The sequence below is a fragment of the Protopterus annectens genome, chromosome 1.part2, assembly GCF_019279795.1.
Source record: "Protopterus annectens isolate FY-2018-M chromosome 1.part2, PAN1.0, whole genome shotgun sequence".
NCBI lineage: Eukaryota > Metazoa > Chordata > Ceratodontiformes > Protopteridae > Protopterus > Protopterus annectens.
The window spans coordinates 1,135,503,823-1,135,526,688 of NC_056727.1; the positions used below are offsets into that span (position 1 = coordinate 1,135,503,823).

Below are 22,866 nucleotides of genomic sequence, written 5' to 3' on the forward strand. Positions count from 1 at the left end.
GCATTTTGTCCATTTGCAGAGCACTCTTAGATATAGATAGATTAGCAATAATGCAGACAGTGGAGTCAGTCTGCCATTTTATAATATGTTTTTTGTGCGCATGAGAAACAGACTATTATTTTTTTCATAGCATGCGTTTTTGGTTCATTCATACTTACCTATCAGGTAGCTGGTCACCAGAGTCAGAGTCCCTTTTGTCCCCTTTCGTGTGGAAGCTAGATGTGACACTGATGTCATATAGGTAGCCATCAGAGCATTTTCTTTTAGCAGCCCTAAGTTCCCCTGGCATGCCCTGTAAGCACTCAGGAGACAAGCATAGAATAGCTGGGGGCATCACATGTTTCCTTACCTGATGTAGCCCTCTGGACAATCCTGTGCTCTGATTACAGTTAGATAGCTTCCACTACATGTGCGGTCTCTACTGGGCATTCATTACAGCCAAGACGTGCACCTGGACTATAACCCTCAATCTCTCTCAAAGGAGAGGTGAGCAGGTAATACCTCTTCACTCCTCTCCCTGTATGCCTGCCTCCTCCATTGGCTAGGATACTACTCAAACTTTGTTTGACAGGGTCATAACTGGGACTATTGTTATTTATTTCGTTAATCTTTCTTTGTTGACTAGGTTAGTCTCACTTGGCTAGGAGCTTCTTTTCAGGGGAGACCCAAAGTGATATTTATATTACTAGGAGAAATTTGGTCATGGCATTGGGGAACTTCGCCAACTCTTTTCAATAGGTGCCATGGCATGTTTTACATCCATCTGAGCAACTACCAACTCAAATAAATGGGTCCTTGGTTTAACATCCCATCTGAAGCATGGTGCCTGTATGCCGCACAGCCAGCCAATGGGACAGCCTTCCTTTAATTCAGACATTGAAAGGTTATGTATTCCAGTGAAAGTTCAAGAAATATTTGCCTGCTAGCATGGTGACACTGGGAATACTAATGAGAAAATGAACTGGGGTTTTAATCAGCCCAAGGCGGGTACAACAAACTGTATAAAAGGTCAGTGTTTGAAACCAATGCCATGCTGAGGTGATTATCTCAGGATTAGATGTGAACAACAGTGTAGTTATTCTGTCATTGTACAGGGTACTGGCAAAACAATGTCTAAAATTTTGGGCCCCATTCTATTGCCATTCAAAAAACATTGGATCATCAGGGGCAAGTATACGAGTGGATGATAAATGAACGAGGGAGACAATGGAGAGAGAGCTGGCAGCCTGGGGGGGGGGGGTATTCAAAACAAACTTAAAGAATACTATACCTAGAGAGAGGTGAGGTCCTGGAATAAAATGCTAGAAATAATGGTGTAATGTTGCTCATGATAAGGGCTCACGAGTAGCTTGGACTGAAGGAAGAAGGCATGGGAGAGATGAAAAGGAGAGACAGAGACTCAGACTTGTTGCAACACTCAGGTCATCTCAGCAGATTAAGGGCTTCTTTATTCAGTATCTGTACTTCCTTATGTGTATAACAGAGCATGTGATAAAAGCACTTCCACTCAGCTTCTGAGGATGAAGTAATGACAAGAGGCTTTGTGGTACACTGATACTGCGAGGTCGGAGCTTCCACACTGGTCATGAAAAATGTTAAAGATCATATATCCTATGCTAAACTCTACTTTCAGAAATGGGAGTAGAAATTAATATTTCACTTACTAATATATATTTTACACAAAACAGAATAGCAACTAAAGACATATATGCACAGAAAAATGACAATAGTGCTACAAAGCGGAAAATGTGAAAGAACAGAATATACAGTGAAACACAGGATAGTAAACAAAACATTCATTTACGGCTGACAGTGAATCAAGAAGAAGTAGCTAGTAGTATACATGGCCTATTTTCTAAGTAAGGTATTAAGGTACTTAATAAAGGAAAACAAATTCCATGATGCATCTGGAAAAAAACACACCAATGACTTTATTTATTTATCATTTGTTGACCGGGAAAGTCTGACTAGGTTCCACAGAGCCTGTTTTCAGTGGAGGCCCAGGGAGAAATGCTCTAGATGCATGTCTTTGGAATGTGGGAGGAAACCCACGCGAATACAGGGAGAACATGCAAACTCCACACAGAAGGCACCCCAGCCGAGAATCGAACCGGTGAACCCCTTGCTGTGAGGCGACAACGTTAACCGCTGCACCACTGCGCCACCCAAAAACATTCTAAAATTATTTATGTCAGATGGACTTCACATCTGTTTTAACATAAACCAGAGCTAAAAAAAAAAAAAATTCTATAATTATTTATGTCAGATGGACTTCACATCTGTTTTAACATAAACCAGAGCTGCATATCACTAGAAATTGCCTTGATATTTTATCTGTTCTGATTTAATAAAAGAACTTGATATGTATATTTAATGATACAAGCATTCACAGCATTACTATGAAATAATCTGCTTTTCAGCAATGTATATTTAATGATACAAGCATTCACAGCATTACTATGAAATAATCTGCTTTTCAGCAATGAAATTGGCTACTGATAATTTGTATCTGTGGAGCTTGTTTCATGTGAGCTAATAAAGGAAACTGCGTACTTTTGAGATAATCTATTAAGCTATGTCTAATTCATTCATAAGAAAGGTTCAGTGAGAACAAAACGTGTTATAGTTCTCAAAGGCAGTCTATAAAACTACACACTTGGCATACTAGTAATGACTTCACCTTTAATGTCAGTAAAATAAAATCATAAGTTTTGGTAAAAAGGACATAAATTACCATTACAAAATAAGCAGTTAAATCATAAAAATGACACAATTATTAAAGATTTAGGGAAGACAGTAGACAACAGTTTAAACTCTGGCCAATGTCTATATATCAACGTCAGAAAAAACATGTTCCATAGCTCCTCCAGTTCTAAAGGACATTGCCAGTCATTGCAGGAATATCATTATATATTATTATAGTTCACTCATCAGATCCTTTATTGAATACAAAGCTGCATTTTGTAATGTTTGAACAAGTCACCTAAATAAAAACTTGAAAAGGTACAGTGATTCAGACAATAAATGATAAATTAAATGATGCAGACTGCTAACAGGTGACCTGTATCTGGCATACAAGGTATGCTCTGTTCCAGTACTGATGGATTTACTGTACATCTGAATCAGAAATATTTGGTCTAGGGATCTAAACCTCTTCTGCAACATCAACAGAGTGGGATGGAGGGACAGGTATATCCTGCAGTGGATACCACTGCTGTGGAACAGAGTCCCTATCCACATAAAACAAAGTTCATCTTTGTCCATATTCAAGCACAATCTGGATCTATGGATAGGAAACAAAATTTACTCCAGGAGTGCCCCCTCTACTACTAATGGACTGTGGGGAGCTCCTAAACATTTCATCCCATGCATGGGTCCCTACAAATTATGGTATGGTTCCAGTTATTCCCATTAGCAGTAATATATAATTATCAGTCATGGGATGGGTACGGACAAACTCTAAGCAAATGGGATATGTTAACTGACCTTTGCCTAGGCTATAAGGTAACTTCTGTGTGGCCTTTAAGGAACATCTGATCTGGTTCTGTTTGAAAGTCGTGGCCCAGAATATAGTGTTTGCAGAGTTTACACTAGGTTAGGGAAGCTAACACTAAACTAAATACTGAAAATAGGAAGAACCATGATAAACACATTACACATTCCAGGACTATGGAATAAGCTTCCCCTTACAGTCAGAATAAGTCAGTCCTTAACTTCCTTCAGGAATAATTCTGATATGCATTTTGTGGGTGCTTGCTTAAATCATCTGAGATGAATCCTCATGTGCTCTAGCATAATAGCTTATGGCAGTTGCTAGTGTGCTGTTGCTTGTTTCACACAGGAGTGAGATTGTAACGTATGTATGCTATCATTTAGGGTGTAGCCTAATATTATAGTCTCCAGAAGAAAGAGTAAGATGGGTTTTACACAGCTTCTCAGTAGTCACTCTTTGTTTAATATGAAGTACGAATTACAAATGAAAGGAGTGGGTAGAGAAAGTCCCCCACAGAGGAAGTTCAGTGACTTGTTCTTGCAAAAAAAAAAAAAAAATGCTGTGCAATGTGCTTCAGTTTGCAATAATATGAAAAGTTCAAGGACCTGTGTTATAAGATGTATGCATACAGGCAGTCATTTACAATATATTGTTACCAAGCTATTGTGATGTGAGACTGGATGTGTCAATAAGATATATTGGATCTATATTTTAGAAGCAGAAAATATTAATATGGGGTGACTGTAGTCAAGTTTCTTAATCACCAGTAGGTCGACCCTTTAAACTTGTTAGCCTGTTCTCAAAAATGGCATTAGTCACTAGCTATGCAGGAAAGTTTGAGGCTATTTACAGTACAGCCAACTGATTACAGCAGAAAACAACAAGTGGGTTACATGATTCAGATACAAGTTTGACTCTCAATACTCATTGGTTGCTCTTGAAAACACACATTTCATAACTGTTTGGTCATATTTAGTTTCAACAAAGCAAACAAAGTGATTTTTTTTTGAAACACTGGACAATAAAAAGGACATATATTATATTGCCATATAATCACAGGACACTACATAATGGGCTAGTAGAATTGGATAATTTGACTGATGAACAATATCTCCAAGTATGTAGGTCATTTTGTGTTCACATGGAATTTCATTGAAATCTTTATTTTCTTGTCATATTCCAAAAGACATGACAGCAGTTAAAACCATGAGTCTCTAAACTGCCCGTGCACATGTGTGCATGTGTGTGTGCGTGCGTGTGCATGAGTGTGTGTGTGCTGTTTCTCTGCCTTGTACCCATTGCTTTGTTGCTGGCATAGGTTTTGGCCCCTATGACCTTCAATAGGATAAAATATGTACTGGAAATAGAATGAGCAAATACATAATTATGAAGTTCATGGTAATATATATGGCAGAAAGAATAAAAGCATATACAAAATCATCTACTTAACAGACTAGACTAAAAATGTTGCAGAGACATCAAAAACTGGCTCCCAATTTTTATGTTTAAAGCCTAGACATCAAATTTGCATCAAAGAACATTTTTTTCTAATTGTTGCATGATAAAGCATTTGTGGAAATATGTATCAGCAAGCTAAAAATACTGAAAACTATCAAGTGAAGTTACCAGGTAGTAAGTGATGGTGAAGCTTTGTAAACAATTAATAGGCAATGAGAATACAATTTTGTGTTAAACTATTTTTTATTTTATTAAATGCTACATTACTGTTAATTTACTGAATTTTTGTGAGGTATCAGTTTCACACAAACGTTAGAAAAGCCTTGTAAATTTGGAAAAAAATTGCTAACTGGCAAAATATTTTTTTGATTGATGGACATGTTATATGACAGTAAATGAACATATATTTTCTTTATTTATGTTTCATTTTGTCTAACACATGTATGTAACAATACTTAGGATATGGCACATACTTATGGTCTTGTATGGCATTTGCTTTGGATGTTAAACTTCAGTGGAAAGGCATCCACAATATTATTGTCGCTATTTATATTTGTTTCCCTGCTGGAAAAAGTAGAATACATTTTCTAACTATATTTTGCATTTATAACATAAGTACACAGATACTAAAACCATATTGTTTTGATTGATTTGCCCTATAAAGTGATGTTTTCTTGCACATGAAATGTCCATGCAGAAAGGCAAAGGGCATTGTCAAGAACTGTGCCTTGGCATTCAAACATTCAACACATCTATGCATAAGTACAAAAGGTATTATAATGTTGCAATTAGGTCCAAAGCCCTTCAATTAGAGCAGCTTCACTGACTTCAAAAATACATTTTCTTGTCAGTCATATAATCAAGTTAATGTATCTTACTGTTTTCACAGTTCTTACTTCAAAAGGCAGCCTATTTCATAACCATAGAATAGATTGAGAAATGAAGGAATCTCTTTAAGCAGTTTTATTTATAACCACATTGTATAATGGACCTCTGTTGCTGTTTTTATAATATTTGTTGTCCAAATTTATGCATAAGTCATCCTTAACAGTGAGTCTTTCACTGCTAAATATAAACTTGGTTTGCCTCTCACAAACCTATATAATGATTGGGGACTAAGAGATGGACATTAAACTAATACAGCCTGACACTCTGCATTATATTCAGTTTTTATTAGAATTAAGAGCATGGTTTTTGCTTAGGGGGAGGAATGTATGACATGTCCAGACTATAGCTTTACTGAGTTGTCATTACATCATAAGTAAACTCCATATGCTGATGAGGGTAATGTGTTGTGGGTCAGACACAGAATTCAGCTACATTAACCATAACAGTGAAACAAGTAGGATCAATATGCATTTTGTACCAGAGTATCTTACAGTTATCCCTTGAAAGTTTTATTAAGATCTATCAAATCTGACCATAACATGTTATACATTGGTACCAGGTGTAGGGTGTTACAGGTGTTTCACTGGCACATTCTGATATGCTACCCATTTGGGGTGGATATATCACATTGGTTCAGGGTGTAAAATGTTGCACATATCCAAATACATTTTTAATGAGTTGTCATTGTATGAAAACTAAATATAATATGCATTTCATGAGACATAGCATTCTATAACAATTTTACAGCCACAAGAGGGAACTAAAGATAGTTATGTATGAGTATAAGAAAAGTACTAAGTGCTTTAATGTTAGGACAGAGATATAAAGCATAATCTGAAATCTACATATATAGAAAAGAAAGTATGAAAGTGATGAATGATGGCTATGGGGTGTCTATATTTAAAACATTTGTATTACAAGACTTTAGGTGTTTTTTCTATTCCAGTGATATTGCCCCAGATGTCAGAGAGTTGAAATATAGCTGTGCCACTGTAGACTACAGAATAGTGTAATCTTAATTTTGGCTACATTATGTATTACTATATTAACATGGAAACAATGGCAGTGGCAGTATTTACTGAATTGTTTTTGCAATAATGACTGAATGGATTCACACGAGGAATCTCTTTTTTTGAGTAAGAAGATATGTGTAGTGTATTGTATAGTTTTGAGGCATGGTAGATCAGAGGGAAAGGTTTAAGGAAGAAAGATAGGTACAAGAAGAGGACCATGTGGGTCTCTGAATAATAATGGGGTTGAAAATTATTCAGAATCTGTAAAGAAGACTACATTTAGGCATTTGTTCAGTTAATCTTGCAACCATGTGGTTGATGTGGAAGAGAATCTAAGATTAGAAATTTTGTTAATTGACAGTGAATGACTGCCAAACCAAAATTCCATTTAAGGTAAATCAATATAACACCATTAAGAAGGTCTTCAAAGATTTTTAATTAGGGGAAGAAGCAAGGCTGTAGGCTTAGAGTGTTCTGACTGGGAAGGGTGAAGATATAGATGGAGTAGCAAATTCTGTCTGAAATAAAGCATTATATATATATATATATATATAAAGGGGAATGTAATGTAAACATTAGTGGAGGCCTTCTTTATGAAACTAGAATGAGTGGAGTTTGGTTGAAGTTAGGCAATTCTAGGGTAAATTACACTAGAAAGAGAAGCGCTACAAGAGAAGTGAGACAGGTTATTTGGGTTATATTTTGTGTTCTGTATTAGTTGCAAAACAATGATTAGGCTTTTACCTGTAATTGTGCAAGATGAGGGAGAACTAGTGGAAGTGGCTGTGTCACTGAGGAGTATTTTTCCCAAACAGAAGTTTATTTTGGATTTTGTGAAAAGAATGACTATTCCTAAGATATATGGCTCTAGCGAATGTGACAATTTGAACTTTAGAGTGGAGGGTTAGATGCTGTAAGAGTGAGTTGCATTCATTGGATGTTTTTCATTTGGACCAAGAATTTATGCCTTAGCCTCTTTTGATGTTTATTTTCTCTAGTCATAGGAATAAAAACTCCCTCTGTATCTATTTTCATTTAAAGTATGGACATGAAGTGACCATTGAAAAAGTAAATGGGGTTTGTTGGGTTTGTAATGATGTATATATTATCCAATTTAATAATACTCATTTATTAGAAAAGTGAAACACCATTATCATTTGGTTAACCTACAACAGCTAATTGCAGCTGTGATATGCAGCTTTCTAAAATAACACCATGAAAGAAAAAGGGCAATGATCATATAACTACTCCTAAAAAAGCAACACCAAAACATAAACATATGTGTGTAATATTTAAGTGGACCTATTTGTTAAAAATTAAGCCTAATGTGATGGTAATGGGTGAACTAGCCATAAAGAAGAACAAACATGAATAGATGAGTACCTGGCCCTATGCCTCAGAGTGACAAAGCACTTACTATAGCCCAGATAACCTAGGTTTGACTAGTGGCATGGACAATAGAGGAATTGGATAGAGGAGGATGGGAGTAAGTAGCCAATGTTGGCTTACCTATCCTAGGGGGAGGATGACACACTAGACTCAATAACATATCAGGATTAACAGCCTGGTGAGCTCAGTATTGCAAGTAGTATAGCTATTGGCCAAGAGACTGCACATGCATAGAACTCCACATACACCTCTCGAAGGCAGCCAATGCAGAGCTCGCAAGGCTTCTGCAGGATGGCAGGGATACTGGCATACTCTCCAGTAGCAATATGATATTGCGCAAGCATCCTCAGTGCCCTCACTACCCTGGACATGGGTTAAGTTGAGTCTGGGGGGAGGTTAAAGTGGTTACAGTAGACTGGCTGAAGGAGAAGTGCTGGTGGCAACTGACAGTCAGCTGTGGGGATATAAAAAAATAAAAACAAAATCAAGCAAAGAAAAAAATAATAGATGAATCATATAAGGAGGAATAGAAGTATATACAGGTAGAACAAGTGACCGGATATGAAGATCTATGAAATAGAAATGAAAGTTTGTCTAACCTGCTAAGTGTTGTGAGTGAAACAGAGCCCATTTCAGAGAATAAGAATAAGGCAGAATACTGATGGTGGACAAAACAACAATGCATCACAGAGCACAAAGACATGCACTCACACCTATTCACAATTTAGTGAATCACCAATTAATTTGTCAATGATTCTTTGTACGTGGGAAGAAACACAAAATCTGAAGCAGACACAGAAGGTACATGCCCACTCTGCAGAGCAGCATCAAGCAGGGAACTGATGCAGAGATCCAAGCACTGTGAGGCAGCAACAATAACCTCAACATCAGTGCATTACTTTGTACGTAAATAGCTATAGCAAAATGGATATCATCTTTGGTGACCCTGCTAACATTTAAATAGGCATTTAAGGCCTAAAGTAGGATAGTTATTAGTGACAAATCTGAAATATCAGTGGTTGAGTTCTCAGCTACTAATGGAACAGCATTTGACAGGATCACAATGACTTAATCTAACTAAATCACATTTAGTGGAATCATGTTTAATACAATGTGGCATAATTAGATAGGGTTCTTTAATAGACAAGAAGAAATATATGAAGGTGTTTATACCTGGGTCATTATGAACATGGCAATTGATATTAGATATTATTACATGATCAGTGCTCATGTGTTTTCCATTTATCCTCTAGCATTGATTCACTGTGTGACAATTTTTTCTCGTTTCCCTATTATTGTGCAAGGAAGGAATTTGTATATTTGTGTAAGAGTGTTAGGAGTGTGTGTGTGTGTGTGTGTGTGTGTGTGTGTGTGTGTGTGTGTGTGTGTGTGTGTATGAAGGCCAAAGTTGCCACATTGGGATACAGGGTGCCTTGGCCCCTGAAAAAAGGAGACTTTTAAGATAATTTCATTTTGAGCTATGTGTTGTCCACTAACTGTGCTTCAACAGTATGAGTTTTTGATGAGGTGCATTTTCTTCTGGTTAATTTCAGTCATCTGTGATTAAACTAAATGCCATTATACCAGTCTAAAGTCTTATTAGATATGTTCCTGCCATTATAAACTGCCATGGAGCTGCTTGGATTGTAACTAACAGTATAAGACACTGTCCATCCAGATAGTCATAAGTAAGTTCATGGCAGAAAACTGGGGACCACATTCAATAGCGCTTATACTAAGTGTACGCGATCTGTATTCAAGAACATCCTTACCACACATTTTGTGCCTTCTAGTCACTCAGAAAGATTATACCGAGTGTATATGTAGTCTGCACTTTGTGGTAACCTTTATGAATCCCCCTTGACATATGAGGCTGCAAGAAAATCAGTAGGAAAACTAAAATTATGAGGAAGAAGGTGGGAGTTATACGTGTGCTGCCTGTTCACTCAGAACAGTGTGCACTTACTGCAGGTATTAATGAATCCCAGAGAATAACTATAAATATTCTGTTTTTTTTCCATTCTTCACTTCGGAGCACATTCTGGGCTGGAGGATCATGACAATGGGCTCCCACCTAATTAGCCCATTTAGATGAATCCGTCTATAATGTATTTGAACTCACTTACTTGAATGACAAGCTTTGAATCAGTTTGCTTTTGCCAGGTGGAGGGGGAGGTTTCTTTGCAGGCTGAACAGATGATTTTGGTGACTGCTCTTTCTTCTGCTCATTTGACTCCTCTTCAAGAATAAGAAAAAAAAATACATGTTAGACCAACCTTGATGAGGCTAACAATATGCATAAACCACTGAGTTTTGTTAAAGCAGTGTCAACCATGCAATGAATATCAACGTATTTCCTAATGAGTTAAAGCAGAGAAGGAAATAATATTCTTTTCTGACATGTATTATTTATACCGCTTTAGCTGAATCTATTTTAACTCTTTAGCATATTCTGCTTTAACAGAACAAAACATCCCTAATGCAAGCAATTCTCTCAGCCACAAACTTCTGCTAAGACTTTTCTAAGATGAAACAATCAATACAGGAGGAGTGACTTGTCTCCAACTAAGGGGACACATTGTTAGAGCATTAGCCATTTGGAAGACTTAAATACCTCTGGCAAATGCTGCTTCTATAAAATAAAATTAAATGTTGTAACTCACATCAAGCAGTCAGAGTAACAAGAACTTCACTTTCTATCTCAGCCCATTCTGCCTCACAAATTCTGTTTGGTGAAAACCATCTGATGGGGAGCAACTACTTTCCATTGAATTAACTAATTGCCCCTTCTCTCAGCAATGTTGGAAGAAAAATACCTGCAACTGCTAAAGGTGACAAACTTTGTAAACTTGAAGAAGGAAATACGAAACAAGTGATACCACCACGAGCTTCACACTGCTATAAAAATCCTTTATTGGATATGATCAAAAACAAAAGTTTAAACGTAGTAAAATCCCCTTTACAAAGTCCAACAATAAGCGCTTTTGGAAAAATCCTTCATCAGATCCATCAGATCGTAATCTTAGAAAATGGGGAACATCATTTAAAAAGAAATAGTAACCAATCAAAATTGAGTTATTGCATGACACTTTCTTTGATATAACCAATAGTCAATAAGGAAAATATAACCTAAGTGAATCAGTCAAAAAATGTCTAATTTATATATCAAACGTCACTTGTAGGCAAATCAACATATACTTATACCCAAAGGCTGCTCAATAGCTAAACAGACCAATCAAAAATGGCTATTTCGCACGTATCTGTGAATTTATACCATGTTAAATGGCTGAAATAAATGCTGTATGTGGTAAACAACAGTAATGAGAATGAATTTTAAGTGCCTGAAATTCACTATATCTTGACATGCTGTAGCTAACAAATCTATAAAAAAGGGAATAATTCCCACCATAACATGATACTGTTTATCTAAATCTCCACCGATGGTGGAGATGAGTCGGAAAGAAATGAAAATCAGATATCAGCTCATCCACATACGGACAATTGATTAAAAGGACAGGCTGTAAATAGAAAAAAAACATAAAAAATAATATCCAATAAAAAATCTAATGACAAATATGAAAACATTTCTTAACAGCAGCAGTTCTTTATCACCAAAACTGGCTTTGCTTTAATTAGTACAAAAGATTTGTTTTAATGTGCACTAGAGAGCTATCTCAAACCTGTCCGTGTATATTTTTTATAAAACATTCATTTTAATATACGTATATTGCACAGTGCAGTTAATTCATTGTCAGAGCAATAGAAATGTTTCTGTTAAAACCTTATAAATGCTTTTGCATTAATAGATGCTTTAACTTTGCATATGTAACCATAAAGCTTTTGTCCCTGGGCATCTGGTGAAAACGGGATTTAATTCCCAATTGGACTTTTCTGGTAAACAAATGTAAATAAATAAATAAATAATAAATAAATAAATATTAAATGAACAAAGTTATGATACATTACTTCTGTTTTCATATAAAAATGAAATGCTATGGATAATATTAGGTAGTTATTAGACATACAGTCCAAGGGACCGGTAAGAAGCCTAGCACAGTTTCCCAGAACATTATCTGAATAAATGACTTGCTCAGAATCACACAGCAGGCAAATGGAGGCTTCAGGAATTAACCTGCACTGCAGGAAAAAGCTCATTAATAACTCATACTCTTACTCCTCTGCACTAACTCCCAAAAGTGACGTGTCTGAGCTTTCAAACTCAAGTATCTTTTATCAGGGGTTCAGTACACAACCCCTTCACCAGGACTGCAAAGCAGCCCAGCAACTCAGTGCCATACTGGGAAAAAGAAAAGAAAGTGAGGACTGAAATGAGCCCCCTTTAATATTGCCTGGAACTTCACCTGATTTAATTTGTATCATGACAGGCAAACAACCCCTTTACCCATCTGGCAGACAAAGACCGAATTCTTGACCATCATTGCCCAGAGTTCAGCATGCCAAGGATTGGAGTTTTTCGGCTGGAATCACTGTTAGTCAGTTCTGCCAACAGTGATGTCCATTTCAGGGGGTAAACACTCCCATTTTTTAGTTAGTGCAACTGTGGAGTTGGTATATATAAATGTAGGGGTTGTGAGGGGGATTGCCCCCACACATATCTTTCGGTGTAGGGGGAGATTGCCTCCCTGCAAATAACACTTAAAAATGCATTTTGTTGACCATATTCTGGGGGGAGGGATAGAGTTTGGAGACCCAATCCCTGACTGGTTGAACTTCGTCCACTCATGGTGGAAACCAAATAATCATCTGCTGCTTTAAAAGTGGTGCAGGCTGTGAGTCATGCACCACACGATCAATTTCCTTTCTATTGCCATAATTCTGTTAAATAATCCAATATTTTTTTTCCTCCTCTACTACTACTACTACCACTGACAAAACAGCTGAAGGGCCCTGACCCTTGATGGTAAAAGAGCAGTTATCAGTTTTAACAATTTCTTACATTTTTGTTAACTGGGTTTTTCCATTTGTTAAGTGCTCTTCAGCAGTGCATAAGACCAAAGTGACACTAAAAAAATACAATACAAATACACACAAAACAATGTTTGTAATTGCTTTCTTGCTTAAGTATGACTATCACTGTATTATGATATGCAAAAAAAAGAAAAAAAACAGCCTTTTAGTTTACAAACCACAGACTACTTGAAACATTATAAACACTGTTCTGCCATGTGGTACATAGTCCCCTACCATGGGATTGTTGATCTCAAACCCCTGTTGACCATCTGTTTCAGTCAACCAAATAGTGCTGTCCAAACAGATGTTGGCATATATATATATATATATATATATATATATATATATATATATATATATATATATATAGTATATTATTTGCTAACAGTAAAGTGCAGACAATGTGTTTACAAGTCCTGGTAAAGTTTGTGAGCACTGTTGCAACACTGGCCATCACAGCAGCAGGGAAGTCTGCTGGACAAGCTGCTATTCTCCTTCAGTACTCGTCCATTTGTCCATTTGTAAAATAAGAAAATGCTTTCTTCCACAGACTCTGCCAGTTACTATATAAGATTAATAACTTCAGAGTAAAGATCTTGAATTTCTTGTCACATTTAAGCTGAGACATACAAATGACTTTTTGACTGGCATCATTTTGTACAATCTGTCTTACCTTCAAAAACAAAAAATAAGAAAGCAATTGAGTGACATCTGTTTTTTACAACACTATGTATATAATTGAAAGCTTGCTTCTGGTATAAAAATTTAGCAAATATGCTATATTCTTAGTCAAATGATGTGTGTGTGTGTGTGTGTGTGTGTGTGTGTGTGTGTGTGTGTGTGTGTGTGTGTGTGTGTGTATGCACATGCATACAATAAAAACGGACAGATTGTTTAGGTTTTTGTGGCACGGAAGGTTGATACAACTTGAAAACTCTGGCTGAATTCTTGCTCTGAACCTTTACTTGTATGTTATGCTTCACTTTACATTGACATCTTAGTAGTACATTCTCAGATGTCTTGATATTTCTCTACTGATATGACTTCTAAAAATGGAAGTAATATTCCAGGTATGACATTACCAACATCTTTTACAATGAAATGGTAACATGTTAAACTCTGCTGTCCACACTGTTCTCTAATGCACTCTTCATGAATCATATACTCTTGTAGTGTTTTTTCGATTATCTTTAAAGTGCACTTTCTCATAATTGCATTCTCATTTGCCCTGAACAAATTCTCACAGTGCACCCTAATATTTTCTTGTGGTGTTATTTTTTCCTTATTTGCTCCTTTCACCTCCATGCCTTCTGATTATCATGTCTCTTACCATTACTACTGAGCATTCCCAGCATATAGGTGACATCAGACCAGAGACAGCATCATCATCCATGCAATCAAGGTGGTTGGTTGTGCCCTTGCTTGCATCTACCAGTGCAGGCTATGAGGGCATTTCTAATAGCACTGCTCATGCACTGTGTGGGTGACATAGGTGCAAGGTCCAAATACACCCTCCCATTCCATGTACATGCTTATGAGGGCTACCATCACCAACTTGGGAGAATAAATCCCAGAGTCTTGGTCTCATGCGGTTGCATTTTCTGCAGACTTCCATTTGTTCATGGAGGACTGGCAGTCAGGGATGACTCCCCTCTTACAGTGGTGGAAGCTGAGCCAGCATTGTTAACTCACTCTCTTCCTCCTCCAAATGGCTACTCCAATCCCTGAGCTGTTAGTTGAACATAGATCATCTCGGCCATAGTCTGCTTTATTAGTGCCTTCTGCAAGATAGCTCCTTTATGGTCTGTTGACTCTGTTGTAATCAGTTCACAGAACTAAAGTCACAAAAGAGTGAGTCTAAAGAATTACAAACAGAATTCACAATTCAAAATTTACAAAAAATGTTTTTGCAAGGGAAAAAGTTCCTCTTGCACCTCCCACTTCTTTTCTTATTATGTATACCAACTCCGAGGACTGTTGAGAAAAAGAGATATCCCCAATACACTGCAAAATTGATATTCCAAGACAACACTTGGCAATTGCACACTAGAGATCACACAAAGAACATTAATCACTAGTATTTTGTACACAAGCTCAGCGCCCCTTCTGAACACTTTAGAGTAAATTTCTGAGCTATTCTTCCAAGTATTTATTTACTTACACTATGTTGTCCAGCTTAGTCCTATTAGGACAATGACCTCTCTTTAGGGTAGATCCGAGGTGGTATTTATACTAACTAGGGGAAATTTGGCCAAGATACCAGGAAACTTCCCCTAATCCTTTTGATAAGTTCTGTGGGATCTTTTACATCCACGAGAGCTACAATCAACTCAGGCAGATGGGACTTCGATTTAACATCTCATTCAAACGATAGATGAATGTCATTTTGACTTTTTGCATGGTACTACTCTCTACAGATTTGTCTGAATTTGTAATTTTCTGCACTCATTTGAGAACTGTATAAGTCAGTACAATGGTTAAAAACTATGGTTTCACTAAGTATGCACACACAGGAAGATCACTACATTTGTGCAGGTTTTGCATCATCCTTTTCTTAAAGTTTCTCCTTGATGGTTGCTCAGTAACCTTTTGCCACAAATGATAACTTTTTGAGTGTATTAAATGCAGTTTATATGTTAAAACATGGCTTGATGATGCTTTCTTCTGTTCTGAATATATTGCCTTTAACTCACAACAAATACACTGCTTGTAACAATGGTAATGATCTCACAAGATAGTGGGGAGACAATAAGATACAAATCTAAACCAGGGAGACAATAAGAGACAAATCTAAACAACTGTCATGCTTGCAAAGCAATTTTGCTTAAAGACCAACTGTCTGACAATATGTACATGGCTGAAATGTGCATTAGCTGAAGGAGGATGCTGTATTTCTGTCTCACAGTTTGCCCTTGTCCCAAAGTGCAACAGCATCAGAGTTGGTTGCAATAAGTCCAGCACTGCAGAGTTGAAGCCCCATGCATTGTAAACGTGGAAGACTAGCTTCCAGAGAAACATATTGTGATTCCTCCTTTCCTGCAATTAACAAAGTGGTTGTGGATGTGGTTATAGGTGGACTGACCTTGAAATGACTTCTGAAAGTTTGAAATTTGAGGGCAGATAGGTTAGAAAGTTAATGGATTTACTTTGGACTTCTTTTAAAAAAAAAAAGTGGGGGGCAGAACTAGTAATACAGTATATATAGATATATAGATGTCACAGAAGTTCATATGAATGAAAGAAACTGAAAGGCAAAAACTGCAGCCTAGTCTGTTCTGACCTCAGTGTAACGATCAGTTCTGAAAGAAAAGAGCTAATGAGCAGCTGAAGACCCACTGTGCAAAGGATAGAAGGGAGTGTGTTGAGTGCTTCATATGGTACAACACAAGCAGTTCTAAGAGCATACTTAAATGGTGAATGATGTAGCGGTCAAGCGAGAAGGTTTAAATTTGGGCTACTTAGGTGAGGCATAGCATTAGCACAGTAAAACACATGCCCTGGGATTCATGAAAGCTCCATGAGGCTATTCTTGCATGGAGTGGATTGTGCCCATTCAGCACAGCTGCACACCTTGCATATTCATGAAGGCTTACTGCTGTATAACTTGCACAGGCATGATCCATGAACGAGTGCAGGGTGTGTGTCTGAGCAGTGCTCGCACAGTAAACATGCCCCCTGCACTCAGGAAGTGCTGTATGGCACTTTAAAAACAAAAACAGTGTCCGCAGACACTATTAGCACACCACCCAGCTGAACAGATATCCGCAGAATGTCCAGATTTGTGCCTCATATGATAGGTGTCTTCCTCCTACTGTCCTGGTAAAGAGCTGAGGCTCAAAGTCATTAAATAATGACAAACATTTGAGTGTAAAACTCCACATCCCTCAAATAAGTCATGCTAATGCAAAATCTATTATTCTATCAACTTTCAAAGTTTGTAAGAGCAGTATTTAAAATCTGCCCCCCTTTGCCCCCCCCCCCATCATGTTAGACTTTGTTCAGATCTTATACTCTAAGAGGTGGAGAGGTATGACTGTTAACTAATAAAACAAATCATTATTTTTTCCCCATCCCCACTAAAGTTTAAGCATAGCTGAGTGGGTGTGCACATCACTCAGCTGTGTATAGCATAGCTTAGACATCTGAAGGAGCTAAATAGAAATATACAGCCAAAATAGCCAAAGTGAAATACAGTAGTGGTTAGAGCTTTCACTTATTCACGGTTCAAGCCCCAATGCAGTCCATTCATTTTTATATGTGTAAACAGCACTAAAATTATCTTTTTTTTATAAATAGGTAGTGAATAATGTATATTTGTTAACCAGGTTAGTGCAGGAAGTCCAAATGTGAGGTGTCAGTGTAATATAGATGTGAAACCCCCATATAAACATGTGTCCCATACAGTATAGCCAGAAAAGAATATAATGTAATGAAAGCACATAGAGGGATGTTATGGAAGGTAAACATACATATCATAAGAAGTTATTAAGAAGGAATCAACCCCACAATCCTGATAGTTCATAAAATGAAAGCAGAACAATGCTAAATTGTTTTCAGCTATGCTTAGACAATGTAAGCATTGCTTAACTCTAAATGCTTAGCAATAATTTGCATAGCTAAGTAGATTTGCACACTGATAAGCAGTGCTTAGCATCTACCCCTTTAAGCAATGCTTATTTGTGTTAAGTGGGTTTGCCCATTGCTTAGCTTAGGTCAGCATATTCATAATCAGCCAATCATAGCAAAGGGGGTAAATCCAGCCCTATTTAAACCCTGCCGGTGGGAATACAACCATAGCCAGTTATAGCTGCTCACTGCAGGCACTATGGCTGGCTTTGGTAAAGGTGTGCACTTTCAGGGACAGAGTTGGAGCATTCAGGAGTCCAGGGTCATGGTTGGACTCTTCATAAAACACCATGAAGGGAGACTGCTGCAGGACCAGCACCAGGGCTCTGAATACAAAGCGGAGGCCTGGGACCATCTCGCACATGACCTTATCAGTGCTACTGGTATCCTTCAGACAGGTGAGCAGGTCTGGCACCATTATGCTGACCCGAAACATAGGAAGAGGGACTTCTTGGACCAGCGGATCCAAGAAGCTCGGGCACAGAATGTCCCAGCAGTGTGTAAGTATCAGTATCAATTATTGTATAACAAAGTCTAGTCTAAGTATGAGATGGATAGGTATGCATAAATGTTTCTCTATCTCCTGTATAGCTGCAGATGGGAAGGTTGCAATGTGGACACCCACGCCAGCAGGCTGCTAAGGCTGTGTCGCAAGGCTGGTGAGTACAAATCTAGCTTGCAGTAGTCAGGGCAAATAAATAGAAAAGCTGCCAGAAGTTAGAAATGTGTATTGTTTGTACTGAATAAACAAGACATTAGCAGAGTAATAGTGACGTACAGGATATATATATATATATATATATATATATATATATATATATATATATATATATATATATACATATATATATATATATATATATATATATATATATATATACATATATATATATATCTAGATAAAAATGTCAGTACCTGTCAATAAAACTCAAAACCCCAGACTGTTGCGTTTACTTTGCTATGTGCTAGTATGAACCTAAATGCATACAGGTTCTGCACAGAAACTATGGCTCTGACACAATAAATTAATTGAGGCTCATCTGGAAAAAAATTGTGGAGTTGTAAAACAGAATAACTATAAGAAATGTTCCATGCACCAAGATCTGATCCATATGGAAATGTTGTGTTAACCATTGTTGTCCATACTGTAATATGTGAAGGTATGAATACACAGTATAAAAACTATCTGCCATGCATGAATGTCAGAATTACAAAGCAGATTGTCCAAACAAGAGACTATTATGTAGAAAACATCAAAGAAAAAACAGCAGTTCCCCAGTAGCTCATTGTGATGAAACACAGCCTTGTTGTACCTTTTTGCACAAACAGGCACGGTTCGAATTGGTTGTGGTATTAAGCTGTATGCATAATTTCACCCAAGAATATGTGAATATGTCTAGAAACAGTCAGGTATTGTTAACAGAAATTTCCTCCACAGGTCCGCCAGGTAAAAAAGGTATAACTGAGCTGTAAGAAGGCTGTAATTATACACTGTGTACAACAATCACTATCTAAACCAAAGGCTGCAAATGACAGCAAGATAAGTACGTACACAAAGTAGTCTCCTCCAAGAAATGTCCCTCAAATGTCACACTGTCACAGCTAGTGGGCAGTGCTGCCAACACCCAGGGTGACTGACAGAAATCAAGGTGGAGTATGGCAGTAGCACACACACACACACACACACACACACACACACACACACACACACACACACACACACACACACACACACACACACACACAAACATACAGTATGAGTGCACATATGGGTAGAAACAGTCAGGTATTGTTAACAGAAATTTCCTCCACAGGTCCGCCAGGTAAAAAAAGGTATAAATGAGCTGTAAGAAGGCCCACTGCCACCAACACACACACACACACACACACACACACACACACACACACACACACACACACACACACACACACACACACACACACAGTATGAGTCCACATATGTAACCTTGACTATGTGAATATGGGTAGAAACAGTCAGGTAGTGTTAACAGACATTTCCTCCACAGGTCTGCCAGGTAAGCAAAGGTAGAAATTAGCTGTAAGAAGGCTATAATTGCACACTGTGTACAAACATACCACTGCCCAACCCAAGGCCATAGGTCAATTTAAAGTGAGGTAATACCTGGTGAGTAATTATTAGAGCAATGATCATTAAAGTTCTGAGCAATTGAAGCCTATACAGATGTTAATTGACATCACTCTCTCTCCCTCATCCTATCTGTACCAATAATCTAAACACATACATCAATGGGTATGTTTTTCACCAAATCTACTGTTGGGACATGTGTCCTATTGTTCTACAAATATTTAAATATTTGATTATTAATGTTCCCTGTTCAAATACTATCATTGGTGGCCTGTTGATATCAATATAACCTGCATGCAGTTATAATGCCCACTGTGGTTCCATATATGCATGTGTTCTGTTTGCCATGCAATTGTTTTAAATCTGTTGTTTTGGGTTAATGGGAACACCCATACATGCTTTTATAACTAATCCTGGAATGTGTTGTTCATAACTAACCAATATATATTGTAAAACCTCAACACCATACCCCGTCTGGGAAGGCCAATCCCAGCGGATCCGCCTGTCCCACCTCAACTGGTCATGGCTCCAGCCCCAAAACATCTGAGACTCAACCTGGGGCCTTCTCATCCGTTGGGCTTGCACCATCTTTGGGTGGAACCGCCTCAGGGGATGGGGCCCGTCCCCCTCCTCAGGAGCAGGACACCATCACTAGTAATCAGGTCCATGGACTGGTGCATAGTGAGCTTTGAAAGGAGTTTGGAGATTAGCTACACGAGCTTGAGGGTTGCGTGGCACATCTTGAGGGTCACCCTGCCCATCCTACTCAGCCCCCATCACAGCCACCTTTAGGGCCGTGAAGGTGCAGTGGTGACTGTTCATGTGTGGGGACTTCAGTCCCACTGTATCCATTTGGAGGCTCATGGGCATCCGATTCCCAACCACCCTCCCTGTCCAAGGTGTTTAGCCTCCACATGTGTCATATACTGCCCCTGCCTGCTGTCTTGTCTGTCTTCCTACCCAAAGTACCTCCCCAAATATACCTATTATCCTTCCCCAACATCCTATTCTCACTTTATAAAAAAAAAAAAGGGCAATCTGTTCCCCCAAAAAATGTCATCCCATAGCTATCCATTTCACACACATGTCCACAGAACACATGTAATCTGGTCTAACTGACTTAACAACACATTACTGTTGTCCTGACCCCTCTCTCAGGGGGTTGAGTGTCCAAATTCACTTCTAAATTCTGTAAAAATGCACTGTTGTTGCTGTATCAGAAATGGACAGCTATAGACCTTCCCTACACCCATCCTGAACATCCCTAGCTATCTTTTATATTGTTTTTCCCTCTGCATGCCTCCTTTTTTACCACTTTCCTCTCACCCCTTTTTTCTTTTCTTTTAATGAAATTAGCATGGGGTAAGCAGGAGTAAGCTGTTGTAAAAAGCAGTAAGTGAGTTTGCGCGATGTTAAGCAATGCCTACACAAATTAAGCAATTTCCCAGTTGACCATGTGTTGGCATCGCTTACCATCACACAAGCCCGTGCAAACCCACTTACAACTGCTTAAAACTGCCTTAATCAAACTGTCTCCATCAGCCACTGTTCTGCTCAACAACAAAATAATCATCCCCGCCAAGTCTTGAACCCAGGACCCTGTACACTACAGTTAGAGCAGTGTACCACTACACCATCTGAGGTGTAATAATGAATGCTGCTTTTTCAAATATATCATTCAGTACAGGTATAGACTAGTAGGGAACAAACACTGTGGAATCAGTCATGTTTAGTATGTATAAATATACACATATAGATGTGTATGGTGATAGATAAATATGAAAAAGTATATACATCAGATATATGGAGCTATACATATCAAACAAATAAGTACAGAATATATACATATATATTGTTATATAAATATATGTATAGATATCAAAAAAGTTATTATATCAGCATAGATATAAAAAATATATATACATATATATACAATATATATATATATCCACAAAAGGTCCACCGAAAAAGTTGTAATGTATCACCAAACACCCTTAAGCAGCAACAACTTGAATCTCAACTGTTCATAAAGATATATCCAAGAGATAAGAAAATAGTTCCAAAACACTATTTTATTTCAAACAAACACTGGAAAACGTAAGCGCTTTCATGGTTTTAACCGCTTCATCAGACGTAACATTTCTTTGAACAAAGAACACTTATTTAACCAAAAATTCAAACTGATTAATTGAATAATTAATGCACTGTTCTTAAAGCGCAAGTATATCAAAGCGCTTGCATCTGTAATTAAATTCATTGTTTCACATTATATCTAACTCACATATTATAAAAAATCTACTGCATGTTAAAATACATTGTTAAAAACATTTTATATTAAAATTAATCGCTACCTGAGGGATCTAGCTCTAAGAACAGGCTTTAAAGAAATAGCATCATTCAGGCCATAACCCCTGTGTGCACCCAATCTGAAGATCCATTCTAACTCTGCACATTCAGTGTCATTGCTAATATTTCCTAGTCTCAAATTAATATGTTGAATGTGTAATATTTGAAAGCAAAATGTGTGTGCTGGACCCTCTTTAATGATATGTTTAGCTATTGCATTATACTCCTCTCTCCTAGCTACGCAGTAATAATGGTCTCTGATGCGTTCTTTTAAAGTACGGTTAGTTTTTCCTACGTAAAAATGAAAACACTGTACGCAGTAAGCTACGTACACCAAATTTTTGGAATTACATGTACCATTCACTTTAAGTTCCCAGAGACGTTTGGTCTCAGGGTGTCTGAAAAAACGGGACTCGTCCACAAATATGCATTGTTTGCAACTATTGCATTTCTTCATCCCATTAAATCTGGGTTGCAACTGTATGTCTACCCAGGGACTCATCACTTTTCGGTAACAAAGTTGCTGTTTCAAGGTTTTGTTATTTCTATAAGTATAATTGGGACTGTCACCTATT

General features: G+C 37.6%; 1 protein-coding gene across 2 annotated transcripts in view; it reads right to left on the minus strand.

Moving 5' to 3' along the window:
* LOC122792261 (CD2-associated protein-like) overlaps positions 1 to 22,866 on the minus strand; it is a 1,538,751-nt gene that overhangs the window by 187,673 nt on the left and 1,328,212 nt on the right. For both annotated transcript variants that reach the window (XM_044060012.1, XM_044060011.1), the window contains exon 11: positions 10,368 to 10,479. In XM_044060012.1, coding sequence (XP_043915947.1) covers positions 10,368 to 10,479 — 112 coding nt within the window. The remainder of the gene's footprint in view (positions 1 to 10,367; positions 10,480 to 22,866) is intronic.